Genomic DNA, 19,027 nt, shown 5'->3' with positions numbered 1-19,027 from the left:
ATTACTTTTTGCATTAAGCCCCACAACAATCCATTTTTCTCTCGCTCAAGTGGCACTTTTGCTTTTGGAAAGTAAACAAGTGTCAAAGTGTAGAAATATAAATAGAACAGCGACCCATCAGTATTTCGAATCATCCGTCCGTCTGTCTGTCTGTCCGTCTATTTTCTGAGCTTTTTCTTAGCAACCACAAAAGCTGCAGACTTGAGAGTTTTGGCACATGTTCCGCTTGTTGTGCCCATTATTTAAGGACTTTACAATCGCAATATCATAACTGTTAATTAATATACTTAATGCGTTTAGTTTTAAGTGCTATTTATTCTTACACTCTCTTACCATGCGTTCTTCTCCCATTTCCACAACAGATTGTACAGGAGTCTATACAGATTCCCGGCTCGGATCTGCACCTCACCTATCAATCGTCGCAGGCTTCTGGTTATCTGAGCATCGTGCGCATGCGTCTGACATCTGAGACCATTCCCAAGACCCTGACCCACGTGCATGTGGGCGTTGAGATCGAGGGTGCACTGCATGTGAAGACCTACGAGGCTGATCCGAATCTCATACACACGTTTGCGTGGAACAAACGCAACGTCTATCGTCAGAAGGTTTACGGTGTGACCATCGCACGCATCTCGGTGGGCTATCAGCACACCACGTGCCAAACTCCCGTGTGGATCACACAGACAGCGAAGCTGCAGGGTTACGATGTGGATATCTCCGATATCGGTGGCTGGGGACTGGACATCCATCATCATTACAATTTCCATGAAGGAATTCTGCAGAAGGGCGATGGCAGCACCCTGCACATGAAGGAATATCCCCGCACCGTCAAGGTGGTGATGGGAACCGGACTGCAACGACCTCTGAATTGTCCCGACTACTGCAATGGCGTGGCCAAGGATGCCAAGCTGTTGACCCCGATCGCATTGGCCACCGGGCCCGATGGCAGTCTGTATGTCGGCGACTTTAATCTGGTGCGTCGCATTACACCCGACGGCAAGGTGTTTACCATTCTCCAGTTGAGCGCCACTCAGGTGTCGTATCAATACTATTTGGCCGTCTCCCCCGCCGATGGACATCTGTACATTTCGGATCCGGAACGTCATCAAATCCTGCGACTACTGCGACTGGAGAAGGTCAAGGATCCGAGCATCAACAGCGAACCGGTTGTGGGCAGCGGTCAGCGTTGCATTCCCGGCGATGAGGGAAATTGCGGCGATGGAGGCGCCGCTCTTCAGGCGCGTCTCTCGCATCCCAAGGGACTGGCGATTGCCGCCGATCGCACCATGTACATTGCCGATGGCACCAACATTCGTGCCGTCGATCCCAAGGGCATCATCCACACCCTGATCGGACACCATGGACATCACAATCACTGGAGTCCCGCACCATGTTCGGGCACCCTGATGGCCAATCAGGCCCAACTGCAATGGCCCACCGGCTTGGCATTGAGTCCGCTCGACGGATCGCTGCATTTCATCGATGATCGTCTCGTCTTGCGTCTGACTTCAGATATGAAAATACGTGTTGTCGCGGGCACTCCGTTGCATTGCAGCAACAATGGCCAGGACAATGGGCGAGCGAACAAGACGGCAACGGACAATGTCCTTGGCACTGTTTTAGCCATGGCATTTTCACCCTTTGGCGATTTGTACATCGCCGACAGCGATTCGCGACGCATCAATTCGATACGTGTTGTGGACACCGCGGGCAACATGCGTTACTTTGCTGGCAAACAGGAGAGCACCGGGTAAGTTGACCCAATTATTCGAGTATTTGCATTTTCGGCCAGCATAAATAATACACAGTTGGCACATTTTTTGGTTTTGCATCGATTTGTCGTCAGCGTTTACTTGATTAAAACGCTTTTCAAAGCGAAAGCGGACAGCAAATTAATTGGAATCCCGAACATTTCCCCATTGGCTGTCACAACAAATATGTGCATACAATATGTGTGTGTGCGTTGGTCACACTGGCACACTATTTGCATAGTTTATGCAAATACTGGAACTGACAACAGTGTTGGTTAAAAAAAAAAACAGAGTTGCAAAATCAAAGTGACAACAGTGTTGACAAATACCACATTGCAATGTTGCTTAAAACAGTGTTGCAAAAACAAAAGTCAACTTTTCAACAGTGTTGCAATAGCTGACAACATTTGTTAAGGAAAATTTGCAGGAAAATAGGATTTAGGCATGAAACTTTAGGTAGAAAAATGGTGTTGAAAAATGTGCAAATTTAGCATCATTTATACTGGTAGTAAATGTTTAGTAAGAAAAGAGTAGCAAACAAATACGAATTAGTGACAACAAATTTAAGAAACATTGAGTCGAACAAATTAATAATACAGACAACTTTAGCTATTTAAAATGTCAAGCAAACAGTGTTGGAAAACTTAGCAACACTGTCAGTAAATGTAAAATAAGAAATAATGAGTCTAATGAGTAATAACCAAATCAATAAACATTGAATAGAATCAATTAATAATACAGAAAACATTCTCTAAAGCAAGTAGTGTTGTAAAGTGTTAGAAAATGTTGCAGGAAGTGTTAGTCAATTCAATTTTAGATCTCAAAACGCAGTTAAAGAGAAAGTCAAGGTGAACCTCACATACAATTGTGGCAACAGCGATCACAAAACTAAGCGCTCTCTCTATAGTTCCTTCGCTATCTCCCTCTAAAGTTAGCTGCTTCTCTGTCGCTCAGTTGCATTATGTGTGTGTCTGTGGTACAAAAATGTTGCCAACTAAAGCAATTAATTTGGGTGCGCAGCTTTTGTGAAACTGCCCCAAGCGGACGACATACACAGAGTGAAGGAGAGAAAAGGAGTTACGCAGATAGGCGGGAAGAACAGAGAGGAAGGGGACGGGAGAGAGAGAAAGGTGCTCCACACACTCGCACTCTCACTCTCTCATTTGTTGTGCAACTTTATGCAGTGGCTGTTTATTTAATCTAATAGAATTTGATGGACTAAACTGAAGAGTTGCCCCAAACTGAGGGGAGCTGAGCATGAGAAAGACACAGGTGGCTACCAAACTATGTGAAGCGTTGTCCTTGTCAGTTTGCTTTCTCCCTCTCTTTTTTTGTCCATCCTCTTGGATGGGGGCGTGGCAGACGTGGCAAAGTAATTAGCAGACACCGCAAAACGGCGCGCCAACGACAGAAACTATAAATCAACCTTTTTATAGAGGAGCAGTCCAAGGGGTTAAAGGGTTCGGTTCAGTTCAGTTCAGTTCAGTTGTTAAGGGAGAGTGGAGCTTGTATGGATGAGAGGGAAAGGGAAGCGGGTGTTGGCTGCAGGGGCGTGTCCGTGGGCGATAAGCAAGCGAAGCGAAACTCGACGTCGTTTCTCTGCACTTTACTTTACTTTTGCGCTTGTTTATCGAACAAACAATGTCATCATAAATACGCGGCCCACACACAAAACAGGGTTGCCACAGCGCCCACTCAAAACAAAAAAAACAGTCTTCTGTTTGTTGTCCTTAGACTTTATGCGCTGTATGAGGGTTTCCTAATTTGATAGCAATTCAAAATGAAAACGTCGACCACACTTTAAGATGCGTATACTTAATTTTGTAGTCATTCGTCTTTCTGTCTGTCCGTCTGAATTTATAGCTACAACTCGACAATTAAACACACAAGAGTTAGTAAATTTGGTGGCTGACGTTTTATACTTAATAGATGCTTTAAATTATGGTCACAACTGCTTAGGCAAAATGAAAAGTGTCTCTAAACTTGTAGTTTGTAATTTTGGCACAACAAAATGTCGAATTATTATCAATTATTTTATAATTTTGATTCCTTTTTTATATTTATCTTATTCAGCAAATATTTGCATAGAAATTAGCATTTGTGACATATAAATTATGTAATATAAAATATGAATTATTTGTGTACCCATAAAAGTGCATTGCAAGTACCTCATAGTCGAGCACGCTCAACGGCTGCAGTTGTCTGCCTTACTCTCTCACACTTCCTGTTGTTGCAGTTGTAGGAGTGCAAACAGGGCGTGGTTAGCGACATGGCAACTCTACCCAAGCAAATGTGCGGGAATGAGGGGGGATTTGATGCAGTGCTGTGGTGCTGTGGTGCTGTGGTCTGCTGCGTTTGCAGCCGCGGCTAACGCTCTAAGCATTTCCTGTTGCATTACTAACGCTCTCAATCCTTCGCTAACGCTCTTCTAACTTCTTCTTTCATTTCATTCAGCACCCAAACCTGCGACTGTGCAATTGGAAATGGCAGCAACGGTTCGTCGGCGAACGGTTTGACGTTGGGCAATGGTGGTGCTTATTCAACGACCGTGAATCCGACACGCAATAATGGCGGCACGACGCCAACGACACCAGCTGGCGGAAACGGAAATAATGCTGGCAGTGGCAACGGCAATGGCAACTCTGCCGGCAATGGCAATGGCATCAACATCGGCATCATCAGCAGCACCGGCGCTTGTGTCTGCGCCGGCGGCGTCAATGCTGCAACGGCTGGCGGCTCCGGCATCGGCTCCTCCTCCTCCTCCTCATCGGGCTCAAGTGCCGGCCAAACTTTGGCGGGTATTGTGGCCGGCGGCAGTTTAATGTCAACGGGACCCACGACAACGACCACGGTGCTGTTGGGCGCCAAGACAACAGCTGCGAATCTCAACGGCAACGGCGCCACCCTCAACGACGATGGCACTCTCAGCAATGCCGAGACTCTTCTCTCTTCCAATGCCCGCTTCCAGGCCATCTCTGCGATTGCCGTTGCCCAGGACGGCGTCATCAATGTGGCCGATCAAGGTGAGTACTAAATACATAGCATATTAAGTGTCATTTCCTTAAAAACAAAAGAGTAAACTGAATTTGAGCATTAGGTCAAGTAAAATCAGCAGTGAAACAAACTGATTAGCACAAACAGAAGTTGCCAATAGTTGACATATATTTAAAAGATATAAAAAAAAAGAATTCCTTTTTAATTTGTCTGGAATATTACATTAGAAAGCAACTTCATTCATTAATACAAAATATGATAATTATGAAATAACAAATATATTTTCAAATTTTAACAGATTTGCTATTTTTATCAATTGGTTTGAAGGACGATCGGCATATCCTTTGCAACAACAATAGTTTCAATCAATACAAACCGATTGGTAAACTAAAAACTTCAATAGTCCTTACAGGACTCGAGATTTTTGTGTACAGAAATTAGTCTAAAACTCGCGAATGTCCTTGCGTATCCTGACAAGCGATATGTCAAACTATGCACATTGATCAGGCCTTTCTCTTGGCCAGAGGACATTCTTATCGTCACTGTGGTTCTTAAGTTTTTCAGATTGAAAAATTTCAAATGTTGTATCCTTAGATAATCACACAATTTTTTGCTGCCAATCGGTAGAGTTGGTCCTTGTGATCATAGCAATATATGTCCTTTGAAAATCCCGCAGGACATGACCGAGATATAGCTTGTTTTCGAAAAAAGGTCCTCATTACATCCTCAAAGTATGCTATAAAAAATTATATTTTGTTTAGCGCCAACTTCAAGTTTGGAAAGCAACAATTTTACACTTTGTGTAGCATACTCTGAGGGGACGCCAAGTTTTGATCGTAGTTTCGAGATCGTTCGATAGATGGCGCCACTTGTTGACTTTTTGGTTATCTACTTGCTGCTGATTTATGTTCGCCTGGTATTTCACCAGCTGATTTGGTACTTTTTAGCCGTTCACGTGGCTCACAAAAAAATTGAACTAGTAGTTTCGAGATCGTTCGATAGATGGCGCCACTTGTTGATTTTTTGCATATCTACTTGCTGCTGATTTATGTTCGCCTGGTATTTCACCAGCTGATTTGGTACTTTTTAGCCGTTCACGTGGCTCACAAAAAAATTGAAATAGTAGTTTCGAGATTGTTCAATAGATGGCGCCACGCCTCTACTTTTTGCAGATCTACTTGCTGCGCACTTATGTTCGCCTGGTATTTCGACTGCTGATTTGAGACTTTTAAGCTGTTCAGTCCAATTTAATTGTAATATCGCGACCATTCGATGGATGGCGCCACTTATTGATTATTTCTAATTGCTGCTCACTTATTTTGTAGCCTGGTAATTTAAGTAAAAAAAAGTATCACAAAGTATTCTTCAACTGGATTATTTTTATTTTCAAAAGTATTACAATTAATAATTTACAAAAAGGAAAGCAGGCTATTATTTGTTGTTATTTCATTGGAAGCTGCTGGGATGAATCGAATGCCGTCTTATTGAAGTCCTTGTGTCCTTCGCAGGTCAGAAAGCGCGAAAAGAAAAAGCTGTAGAAGAGAAAATAAAAATAATTTGATGAAATTAAAAATATGAAGCATTTCAAAATTGCTGCCGATGTTTATGGCGATTATAAAGCTGGGTATCAATGCGATGTTCACTGCCAATGACAAAGTTCTTATAGATTCAAACTGTTTCGCTTCTCTTCATCTTCTCCCCGCCTCACTAATTTGCTCGGTTGTTTCAACTATTAATGAGCTTTTTGTCATTGCCCTAATTCGTAGCGCCGTAGCCGGTCAATCTTTTCCCTCGCTCTCACACTTGTGTCTCCCTTGCGCTTCTCACTCGCTGTCGCTTTCTATCGTTTGGTCCGTTTTGCTTTGTCTTCTTGTTTCGCTTGCAATTAACGCAACAATTTTTCATACACACGCATGTGTATTGGCACTTAAGCTGTAAGCTTTTAATGGAGCTTATTTACGTTTTACTCCTTCGCCTCTAAAAACCCTCAGTCGCAGTCGCAGTCTTGTCGTATGTCTTGTCTGCACTGCCAGACACACAAGCACACACACATACATACGTATTTGCGCTTGATTAATGCAAGCTCATAGAGCACAGAGTGGCCACAAAGGCGCAAGCAGAGACAACACCAAGCAGTCGAGGGCAGAAAGGAATGCTGGATGGAGAGGAGAGGAGAGGAGAGGTAAGCTGAGCTGAGGTGAGGCGAGGCGAGAGGTCAACGCTATAGCCGGGCATTACTTTCGCCAATTCGCGTCGAGTTGGTAATAAGATTGATTTTCACTTTTTCGCTTTTGCCGAGTCTCTCCCTCTACCTCTCTTTCCTCGCTCTCTTCCTCTTGTTCCCCTCTCAGCAAGTCTACATCTCAGGACTTTTTCCCCAGACACACACACACACACTCTCTTTAGCTTGGCAATCACTCACACGTGGCTCGTTGTCGAGGGGGAGTTTAGGGTGTCAAGCAGGTGCTGGCAGCGATGGAGGAGGGGGACGGGGTGCTAGCGTAGCAGGACTAAAACTTGATTAATTATAGCCATTGATTTGCTTTCCACGGCTTCGGCTTCGGCTTCGGCTGCCGCCGCCACTTCATTCACGTTGTCCGTTTGTCCCGTCGTCCTGCCTTTCATTAATTTGTGTTGCGCGTTGCCAGGCGGCGTCTAACTCCCTCCCCTTGCCTCTCCTACCACTTCCCTTCTCATCCCCTCCTCAACGACAGCGTGCAACATCGTTAGCGTCGCCTGCCTCGTCGTCGTCGTCTGGGCCATTGTCGAAATTTATTAATTACATTTTTGGTCTTATCAAATTACGTTTTGCTAATGCACTCAAATTTATACCTTGATTCCACCTCACGCTGTCTATCTCCCTCTCTCTTCTATGCTCTTCTCTGCTCTTGTTTTTTGAGCTTTTGCTTTTGGTTCTTTGGCTCGCGTTTCTTGCAGTTGTCGTAGAACTTTTGGCTGCGTTATTTATTGGCGGCCATTTTGATTTCTCTTTTTTCTTTTTTTTGCTTCTGTTTTCGGCGCCTGTTACCTGGCTGTGTGTGTGTGTGTGTGTGTGTGTGTGTGTGTATATACGTGTGTGTGTGTGTGTTGCTAACGTCCTAATTTGTCGATGTTCGAATTGTGACGGAAATTGGTTTCGCTTTTTATTCCAGCCCAAGCTGCCGGTGCTTTCTCTCCCTCTGCTACTTCCCTCTCTCATTCCCTCGCCTGCCACTTCAGCCATAATGGCCAATTACAAGCGGCAACAACAACCACAGGCTGCGACAACTGTTTTTAGCTTTTTGCGGCGGCTGCAATTGTTCTTGTCCCACTTCTTCGGTTTGGTTATTGTTGTTGTTGTTGTGGCTATTATTATTATTATTATTATTGTCGTTTTGTGTTTTGCAATATGTCGCAACATTCAACATCCGCTTTTGCTTTTCAACCAATTTTTGCTTTTTTACTCGTTTCCCCTTCTTTTTTTACCCCAAATCAAGGCAAAGAAAATGCCATCAAAATTTGCCAAAAGGAAATGTAGCATTTTCCCCAATTGCACACGAGTGTGTGTGTGTGTGTGTGTGTGTGTGTGTGCGTGTGTGTGTATTGCCTTTTGCCAATTTGTTTGCAGTTGTTGCCTTTGGCTTGTGTCAAATTTTCTATCAGTTTGCCAAGCGACGCAGCGGATACAAGTTTCTGTCTCCTCTTTCCCATTCCGTATCCCGATCCTCCTCAATCTCTGTCACCTTTTTGATAAACATTTAGTTGTGCTCCTTTTGCATGCACTGCACAAAAAAAGTGTGTGCTCAACTTTGTTCGAAATAATTGACAAATAAAATAAGAGAGATATTTATGCCACTTTTATTGTCTAGAGTGTCGAGAGGCTATCTCGAGAAGGAGTTGTAGATAAATCTGAGAGCGATGTGAATGGGACTATTGTCGACACTTTAGTGTGCTACAACTACAGCAAATGAGGCTTAAGGCTTAAAATCAGCGAAGCGTAGCTGAAACGACCGACATGCGAACCGATATAGACCGATAGACCCACAAAAACCGAACGAACACTCAACGTCAACGAAAAATAGCGAAACAATGTGAGCGTATGGGCGTGTGCCATAAAAACACAACTAGAGGGGGTAGGGGGTAGAAAAAAGGGGGGCAGCAAAAGGCGACACAATGGCAACAACCCCTTTCAGAGGAAGAGAGACAGAGAATGAGAGTGAGAGAGCGAGAACGAGCGTAGCGTGGAGCACAAACAAGTTGTTCACTTTATGGGGTCATTACCATTACATTACATTACATTATACCACACTGCGACGGCAAAGAGAGAGAGAGAGAGAGAGAGCTAGGGAAAGGGAGAGAGGTGAAGGGGGCACGCCCTCGCCAACCTTTGGCAATGCATTGAAATTCGCTCAATTGTTGGCGCTGTGCCAATGTCCTGCTTCCAAAAAAAAAAAAAAACAGAAACAAAAATGAAAAAAAGCAACGCAAGAAAACTCGCTTCAAAATGGCAGTGTGTCTCTCCCCCTCCTCCTCCCCCCTGGCCAACCCACTCTCTTGGTATTTTTCGCGCTGTGTTTCTGGGTAAATGAACTGTAACGCAATCAAATCAACACTGGCAGGCAGCAACCACAGCAGCAGCAACAACAGCAAACAATGTATTTAATATTTTATTGTAATGTGTGTGTGTGTGTATGAGTGTGTCTGTGGCACACTAATACGCATAATGATTCAAATTGTAAATTGTGAATGAGTGCATGAATGAACGCTCGTAATTGCAACTGTGATTGAAGCACAGCAAACAGCAACAGCAACCAGCAACCAACTGTGAGATGAACGCGTCGCGTGTGTTCTTTTGAGCTACAATTTGAATTTTGAATTTGCGCAAATTAAGTTGCTGGCAACTTCGAGTTACACATAATATGAATGCTGACTATGCTAAAAATTGCGCTTTCACTATCTCTTTTTGTGTTTCATATTCTTAGCAGAAATCTAGCTTGGAAATTTTGTATCTTATGGATTCGTAGATAAAAGAGTTGTATTTGTTCTCTACATATTTGCAACTCATATTGTTTCACGTTAAATGAATTATTCTTTGATACATCCATAGTATGGCAAGGCTAGCGATATTGTAACTTTAACATAACTATAACATATGTAGCATAGAATAGAATATAGGATGCTAAACAAAGTCTTGAGCAGTCTATTTTAAAGGAGAGAGAAAGAGAGAATCTCTACACATATTTTTGTACATAGTGAAGAAACAAATCATGAATCTATCTATGTAAACCGCAGAAAACTATTGCTTTAATAGCTAATTGAGCTATCTACCTGCGTCTTAAATATACATTTTTAATATTTATAATAGTGCGGAGAGACGTGAGCTGAAGTTCTAACAACTTATGTCAAACTGCAACATCAACTTAAGCAAGTACATCTTACAGCTTTCAAGGAAAGACTGCAAAATAATGCTTCGAATTTCAACTGGTTGTTGTTTGTCGGCTACTCATGTGGTAAAGCTGGACATTACGAATAGGAAATGTGTTAAAGTTCGGAGTTAAACCAACACTGGAGCATCTTCTCTGTGTATGTTCAGCGTTATCTTATCGCGATTTTTACCAACTAGGAAGTTTTTCGGGTTGCATTCTGAAACAAAGTCCAACTTATACCGGTACAGCTACGGATCACCCTGATTCTCTATGCTCCGTCCCTTGGGCTTACGAAATTCAACACCTGTTTCTCAAGTTTGTTTAATAAGTATGAGAATTCTATTCGCAAATGTTTCCCTCTCACTAAAGCAGCCTCATGATGATAGCAAGCAAGTTGTAGACTTTCAATCTAACTGCCACACATTTCTTCACCTTCTCTCCACTCTTCTCCTTTGTCTGACTGCTGTTCGCTGCTTGTCTGACAGTCTGTCTGAATGTCTGAGTATCTGTCATCTGTTGTCGTCGTCGTCGGTGTTTGCCATGCAAAGCTGGCAAGCAAGCAAATTTATGCAAATCCAAAGCGATTTTCCAACACTAACTAAAATGAAACGTAACAGCAACAGCAACAGCAACAACAACAACAACAACAACGAGAATAATGGACAACATCTAGCAAATTGCACAAAAATACTTAAGACACACTCGCACAACCCAACTACAGTTCTCTTGTTGTTGCAGTGATTTTAAAACTTGAAACGTTTTATGAGCAGCAGTGAAGGAAAAGTGCAAATTTGGCACAAGGCGGAGGCGAAGGCGGAGACGGGGAAGAAGTGTGATTGTAAAAACAAAAGCAGCCAAGAGAGAAGACGCTGGCGTTTGGCTTAAGCAAATGCAACCCGACAAACTGAGCGCAAAGAGGAAGAAAGAAGTAACGAAATAGGTGGAAGGGGGGGAAGCGGCTTTCGAGAGCTGGACAAACCAATTTAATGACCGTTTTGTAGATATTTGCACAAAGTAAATACCCTGTAGTCATCAAACAAAGCCAATGGGGTGTATTCAAGAAAGAAGCACATACAAATAAATGCCAAGTTTAGTAGTCACATCACAAAGCTATCAAAACTGACGAAATGAACACATAAATTAAGTATACGCCTAGTTAAACATGCTCAACAACCAAATAAGAGTCGAAAGACTTTAAGTTAGTTTGCCAATCGAAGTGTGTTCAATGCTGTAAAGAAAGTCAATCCTTTTCTGGTATAAAATTACTTAATTCGTTGAATTTTAGTTTAGTTTCCCCCAAACTAACTCCATACTTCCTCTTCTCTTTCAGGATCATTGCATGTGCTCGCCTTGGAACACTATTTGCCGTCGCATGATGAAAATGGTGAATTCCACATACCCTTCCCACCGTCCAGTGAAATCTATGTGTTCAATCGCTACGGTCAGCATGTGGCTACCAAGGATCTGACCTCGGGCAAGACTCGCTACTCGTTCCTCTACTCGAAGAACACGAGCTTCGGTCGTCTGTCCACTGTGACCGATGCTTCGGGCAATAAGATACAATTCTTGCGCGACTACAGCAATGTGGTGAGCTCGATTGAGAACACACAGGATCACAAGTCGGAGATACAGATCAATGGCATTGGCATCATGACCAAACTGAGCGAGAAGGGACGCCAGGAGATCGAATTGGACTACGACAGCAACACGGGACTCTTGAATTCCCGGTCGTCGGGTGGCGAGACCTACATCTATCAGTACGATGAGTTTGGACGCGTCACTGGCATGATTTTGCCCAGCGGTGAAATTGTGCGTATCACCTCACAGCTGGCCGATAACAAGGGACTCACCGTGTATGTGCACGCCTCCGTTGAGTCGCTCTTCTCACGCGAACGCTCCACAGGTCCCAACTCCGGATCCGGTGATGCCAACGAACTGCTCGTTCTCGGTGGCGTTCGCTCGACGTTCCTGAAGCGTGGACGCGCTCATGCCGATGCCGAACTCAAGGCTAACAATACGCTGGTAATTCACGGTGCCAATGGTGTGGTGGTTGAGGCTTCCGCGGTGGCCCGGCATCCGTTGCTGGAGGCTGCGTTGCCCGTCGAGGCTGAAATGTTGGCCATGTGGTCGCATCAGAGCGTCACGATGGGCGATGGCCTTACGAACTCCATGTATTCCGTGTACAATTTGATCGGGGATGTGCGCAATCCACAGCAGACATTGAATCGCGAGATCTGGGTGAATCAATCCCGGGTGATTGGCGTTGAATTCGATCAGTTCACCAATCGCGAGACCTTCTACGATGCCCAACGCACACCGATACTGATTGTCGCGTACGATCAATCGGGTCTGCCCAAATCGTATTATCCGGCCAACGGTTATCCCGTCAACATCACCTACGATCGCTTCAATCGCGTCGAGGGCTGGGCCTGGGGACCCGCTGAGCTCAAGTACAGCTACGATCGTCACGGTCTGCTGTCGGAGATTACATCGCAGCAGGACGGCATCATTTCGTTTGTGTACAACGATTGGAATCTGGTGTCGGAAATCGGTTTGGCCAGTCAGCGCAAGTTTGTGTTGCAATATGACGATGCGGGCGGCTTGCGACACGTTGTCCTGCCCTCGGGCACCCGGCACAGCTTCAGTATGCAGACTTCCATCGGCTTCATTCGTTGCACCTACACGCCACCGGGCAGCACTCGGGCTTATCTCCAGCACTACAGTCACGCCGGAGCGTTGTTGCAAACGATTCTACCCGGCGATGGGGCGCGCATTGTGTATCGTTATAATGCGGCCGGCCAACTGACCGAGGTGGTGCATGGCGACGGACGCAGCGAGTTCCAGTATAACGATGCCACCGGAATGCCGAGCACGGTGTCGCATGCGGAACGGGAACTTGAGTACCGATGGGACTTTGAGTATGCCGCCGGATTGTTGACGGAGGAGCGCATCGATTATGTGGCCAAGACCGGTCTGAGCAACGCGAAGTTCAGCTACGAGTACGACAGTCAATTGCGTGTGATTGCACTCCAGGGACGCATCGGTGGCCAGAGTTTGCCCAGCCAGGCGTACGCTTACGATCGTCGCACCGGTCAGCCAAGTCTGATCGGACAGTTCAAGTTCACGCGCCCGGCCCTGAATCAAACGCAACTCCACGATGGCACCGCTGGCTTCACGCGCACCGTCGACGGTCGCTTCCAAACGCAACGCATGGCCTTGACCATCCATCGACTGGAGGTGTTCCGCATGGAGTTCAGCTATGGGGTGCACGGTCGCATCTCGCAGACGCGCACTTACACTCGCAACATGGCCGTGAATAGTTACACGAACGTGAAGAACTACACGTGGGACTGTGATGGGCAGCTGATGGGCGTGGAGGCGCAGGAACCGTGGGGATTCCGGTACGACGACAACGGCAATCTGTTGTCGCTGACGTATCGGGGCAACACCATACCGATGGAGTACAATGCCCAGGATCGCATTGTCAAGTTCGGTGAGGGTCAGTACAAGTACGATGCTCGCGGTTTGGTGGCGCAGAATGCACGCGAGGAACGCTTCCACTACAACACGCAGGGTTTGTTGGTGCGCGCCTCGAAACGGGGACGATTTGATGTGCGCTACTATTACGATCATCTGAAGCGTTTGACCACGCGCAAGGACAACTTTGGCAATGTCACGCAATTCTTCTACACGAACCAACAGCGACCGTACGAAGTCTCGCAAATCTATTCACCGCGCGATGGTAAACTCATGTCCCTGACGTACGACGATGTCGGTCACTTGATCTACGCCCAGGTGTATCGGCACAAGTATTATGTGGCCACAGATCAGAGCGGCACACCGTTGATGCTGTTCAATCAGTACGGCGAGGGCATCAGGGAGATAATGCGTTCGCCCTTCGGTCACATTGTCTACGACTCGAATCCGTATCTGTATCTGCCCATCGATTTCTGTGGCGGCATTCTCGATCAGGTCACCACGCTCGTGCACATGGGCGACGGACGTGTCTATGATCCCCTGATTGGCCAATGGATGTCGCCCGATTGGCAGCGTGTTGCCGAGCGCATCATAACGCCGACGCGTCTGCATTTGTATCGCTTCAATGGCAACGATCCGATCAATGTGGGTCAGGAGCGTCATTATCCCGCCGATTTTGCCAGCTGGATGCGCACCCTCGGCTACAATGTGGGCAACATGATGCCCCAACTGTCGAAGGACTTGTGGCAACCGCCAGCACTCTGGGGACGTCCGCCCACCAATCCAATAGCGTTGAACATGCGGCGACCCTTCGACAACATCCCGACGATGGCAGTGGAAAGCGGATTCCTTGCGCACCTCAATGTGCGTCGCATGTCCGACTTTGAGCAGCTCTCGGCACCGCCGCGCTCCGCACTCAAATGCGATGTAATGGATCCCTCACCGCGCAGCATTGGCTCCGACACTGAACCGCCTTTCGGCAAGGGAATTGTTGTCTCACGCACCGCCGACGGTCAGGCCATTGTGTCGAGTGTCCCCGCAGCAAATGCCATCTATCGGGATGTCTACACGAGTGTGTTCAATCGCTCCAAGCTGTTGCCGTTCACTTTCGTAGTGCACAATGCGCAACAGGATTCGTTCTTCTTTGTCAAGGAGGATGCGTGGCGCGCCAGCGAGGATAGACAGCAACTGAAGCGACTCCAGGGTCAGGTGAACACCACGTTCCATGAGATCACACGCGAGACAACGCCCGGCGGTGGTTCGGGCTCACAGAGCGGTGCAGCTGGCGGGGCAAACGCTGCTGGCGCCTCGACTGGAAACTATCTGGATGTGAAGATCCATGGAGCGCATGCCATCATCAATTTGCGCTATGGCACCACGGTGGCCAAGGAGCAGCAGCGTCTGATGCATCACGCCAAGTTGACGGCGGTGCGCAAGGCCTGGCATAGGGAGAAGGAGGCGTTGCGCAGCGGTCTGACAACAGCGCTCGAATGGACACAGCAGGAGTCCGATGAGATTGTGAAGCAGAGCTATGCCAATAACTATGAGGGTGAGTACATACACGATGTCGCCCTGTATCCGGAACTCGCCGAGGATCCCTACAACATCAAGTTCGTGAAGAAGAAGGGCGCCACCGGGGGTGCGGCGGGTGTGCCAAATGGTCAGCAGAGGCGACGACGACGCAGCCTCACATCGGCCTGGTCGACTGGCTCGGATCACGGTGATTCGACAGGGGATGCGGATACCGAGTCCGTTGCGTGTTAGTCGCATCTTCCCCCATCGCCACTCCCCTCTACCCACTACCCACTAAACATATGCATATACTATATATATATATAAATTACAAAGAAAACATATTTATAAAAGAGAACAAAAGAAAACTATCAATAATTACCGAGTATTATTAGCCCCCGAAAAGCGGAAGGGCGCAAACGAGAGAACGAAGATGAGGAAGAAGAGGAAAAACTGTACTAAAAATAACTAAACAATAGGATCTAAAAACTCAAACACACACACACACACACACCGTAAATGTTAATCGAATTCATTTATAAGTCAAGCTAAAGAATGTTTTTTTTTTAAATCGTTAGTAACTAGATGCGACAGAGCAAATGCATATATATAATGAATGATGATATATACACTATATACATATAATATATATATATACAATATAAAACAATAATATTATTGTAATAGTTTATAGACGGACGGACAGTTCATGCACAGGCGTGTCTATAGATTGGGTATGTGTGTAGCCGATAAATATATCTAGATGTCTAGAAATGTAATAAAAATATGTGTCAAGATATTCTGTATCAATGTCTACTAATACTACACATAACAAGCAAACGAAAGGGAAGGTAAAGGAAGTTAGATCTATGAGAGGTAAGCCAACTAGTTTTTTTTTTTTTCGTTGATTGATTGATCGTGGTACTCGAGCTTTTTGAGACTGGCATAGTTTTAAACAAATCACACACACTCACACTCATACAAAACATACCAAGCTAAGCGAGATGGAAGAGGAATATATATATATATATGCATATATACTCGATATAGACACGCTTGAGCATGACGTATAACTATGATAACTGTATATATAACGGATATGAGATGGGATGCAACAAATAATGAAGCATAGTTTTAGGGGCCCGTCGTAGCTGTAGCTAATTATGCCAAGTTTAGACCAAAACGAGCAGAACGAGAGAGAGAAAGCTTGATATACACACACACACACACACACTGACAGACAGACAGACATGCTCATGCTATATAGCCAACTTTCTATATATGAAATGAAAAGCGAAAAAAAAACAAAACAAAACAACATATTACTATTATAAACTAATAGAGAAAACGCAAAACCACAATGGAAACAAAAAAGAGAGAAAACAAAAACGTAAAAACTAATTAAATATGCGCCATAAATGTAACTGTAACTGTAAACCATAAAAGCATGGCTAAAATATTTAAACAAATTAATAGGCCACACATTAACGTCGAGGCAATTACGCTGCAATTTCGCAAGCATATTGCAGCGAAATTATCAGGCGAAAGCATAAAGAACAAACCACAATAGCGAAACACACACAAAACAAGAACAAAAGGCATAATCATGCAACATAAATTTTTAGCTCTTAAATATAAAAAATAATTGCATTTTTTTGTACGTAACTTTTAACTTAATTAATTTATTGCTTTCAAAATGGGAGGGAAACAAACAAATGGAAAAAAAAACCAAAACAATTGCAACATATATATTATATTTAAAATAGTGTACGTAAAGAGCTTTTCTTTTTTTATTAGATAGCTTGTAAGCGAATTATTATTATGAATTAATGATTAAATTAAAGCCTAATTCTATTATTAAAATTGTATAATGTTTTGTTATTATTTGTAAGATTCTTTGCGCTTTCTTTGACAAACAAAAGAACAAGAAAAACGCAAATCTCATTACACAAATAAATAAAATAAAACGAGCAAACGAAAAAAAAAAAAAACAAAAATTGTGAAATCAATTAAAGAAATTACTATTACAAGAAGAAGAACAAGAAAAACAATTGACAGTATTACAAGACGATGGATGAGGAAGAAGTACAGCAAAATTCACTCAATTTCCGATTCAAACAAAAACACTCACACTCACATGCAGCTGATTCATTTTCCGTCCAATTGCATGCTCACACACACACACACACATACACAGACACATTCACTTAAGTTTTGATTAGTTTTTCTGCTTTGCAATTGTTTGAATTCAAAAATTATAATTTAATAAATTGGTGCTTATCGAATTTATTGCAAAAAAGAAAACTATTTAAGCTTAGAATAATAACCGAATTTTCTTCCTTCTTTTTGTCCTGTCGAGAGGGGTCGAAGGATTTGTTTTTTTTTTCTAGCGCCTAAGTGAGATGATATAATACGATATGCTAACGATAATATATACATAAATATATATACATAAATATATATATATAAATGATATCTATAGAGAGATTTGGCCTACAAATTGCTGAATTAGTTGCAACAAAAAAAAGGAAAACAAAAAATGAAATTTTTTAGATGAAATGTGGCCAAAAGACGAAAAGAAAGAGAGAAAGGCAAGTGCAAGGCAATTGGCGTAGATACTAACGATAACGATAGCGATTACGATAACGATAACGATAGCGATAAACGATAACTCTGTGTTTTCTTTTCTAAGTATGTTCTGTTTTTAGTCTGTAATGAACATAGAACTTGGCAAACACCGCACCCGACCTAAGCAACTGCTAGTTATGTAGCTAAGTATGTACTATATACATACTCTCTCTCTATATAGTACGATATGTGCAATGCAATTGTATGTATGTGTGTATGTACTTACCCGCGTATGTCGAGGGGCGTGGTCATGGGTCGCATTGCATACATAAGCGTTATATCAAAAGCTTTCTGCTTTCTATGTTGGCAAGAGACAACAAAATACACCTAAAATGAGAATGAGAATGAGAATACCGCAGAGGAGAAAAAATACCATATAAATATACTAGTTTGTAGTCCAAAAAAAAAATATGGCTGACTTGGCTTTGCTTGGCAAGTGGACAGCCCCACTGTTAGATTTTTGTGTAAATACTTCTTAAGGGCTACTGAACGGTAAACTAGTGTTGTATAACGCAAACATACTTATATAGCACACACACACACATACACACACACCACATAAATGTGTAACGACATGTTTTTTTTTTTTGTGTGGCTTTTCTCGTCGCTCGCGCCTAAAAATACTTAAATGTAATATATAAACATAATAAGAAACCAAATAGAGCTACATAATAAATACAATAACATAATGATATGCAACCAATTGGTATTTAAATGGTATATTCTTAGTATTTATACAAATATATATATATATATATATATAATTAAAAATATATATAAATGTGTGTGTAATGTTTTTTTTATATATACATTTAGTTACGCGATTTTCACGGTTTTCTTTTGTTAATTGGCAAAACAATGACAAACAATTTGACAAACAAAAAATAAGAGCAAAACAAAAATCACGTAAAAAACAAAAAGAAAAACACAAATAAAGAGCAGGAGTCAGTTACCTATTAGAATTTGGCAAGCATTAAAAACAAATATGAAAAAAACCAAAAATAAATTGCTTCAAAAGCAACAAAATACTAATAAATGATACTGCAAAAAGAAAACGTAAAAATGAAACTCACGTAAGAAGCCAAAAATGCAAATGAAAATGAAACAAAATGCAGAACAACAAATTGCGCACGAGGAGGGAAAAAAAAGGGAAAATAAAGAATACTTTAGAGCAAAAGCATCCGACGATGAAATGGCTTAAAGAGAAGACGATGCGAAAAGCAAAAAATAAGTATGTATATGTATATAAAATGGTATTTT

General features: G+C 43.4%; 1 protein-coding gene and 1 long non-coding RNA gene across 8 annotated transcripts in view; one reads left to right on the top strand and one right to left on the bottom strand.

Annotated features, from left to right (window-relative positions):
- LOC132797174 (teneurin-a) overlaps window positions 1–17,136 on the top strand; it is a 300,879-nt gene extending 283,743 nt beyond the window's left edge. For all 7 annotated transcript variants that reach the window (XM_060808718.1, XM_060808719.1, XM_060808717.1 and 4 more), the window contains 3 exons: window positions 363–1,750; window positions 4,206–4,774; window positions 11,481–17,136. In XM_060808718.1, the coding sequence (XP_060664701.1) occupies window positions 363–1,750; window positions 4,206–4,774; window positions 11,481–15,391 (5,868 nt within the window). In that variant the 3' untranslated portion in view covers window positions 15,392–17,136. The remainder of the gene's footprint in view (window positions 1–362; window positions 1,751–4,205; window positions 4,775–11,480) is intronic.
- Window positions 6,093–19,027, bottom strand: part of LOC132797176 (uncharacterized) — a 47,380-nt gene continuing 34,445 nt past the window's right edge. The window contains exons 3-4 of the long non-coding RNA XR_009633632.1: window positions 17,994–18,094; window positions 6,093–6,277 (exon numbers count right to left, since the gene is read on the bottom strand). This is a non-coding gene — a long non-coding RNA (uncharacterized LOC132797176). The remainder of the gene's footprint in view (window positions 6,278–17,993; window positions 18,095–19,027) is intronic.

The sequence above is a fragment of the Drosophila nasuta genome, chromosome X, assembly GCF_023558535.2.
Source record: "Drosophila nasuta strain 15112-1781.00 chromosome X, ASM2355853v1, whole genome shotgun sequence".
Classification (NCBI taxonomy): Eukaryota; Metazoa; Arthropoda; class Insecta; order Diptera; family Drosophilidae; genus Drosophila; species Drosophila nasuta.
This window is presented reverse-complemented; position numbering and strand designations above follow the sequence as displayed.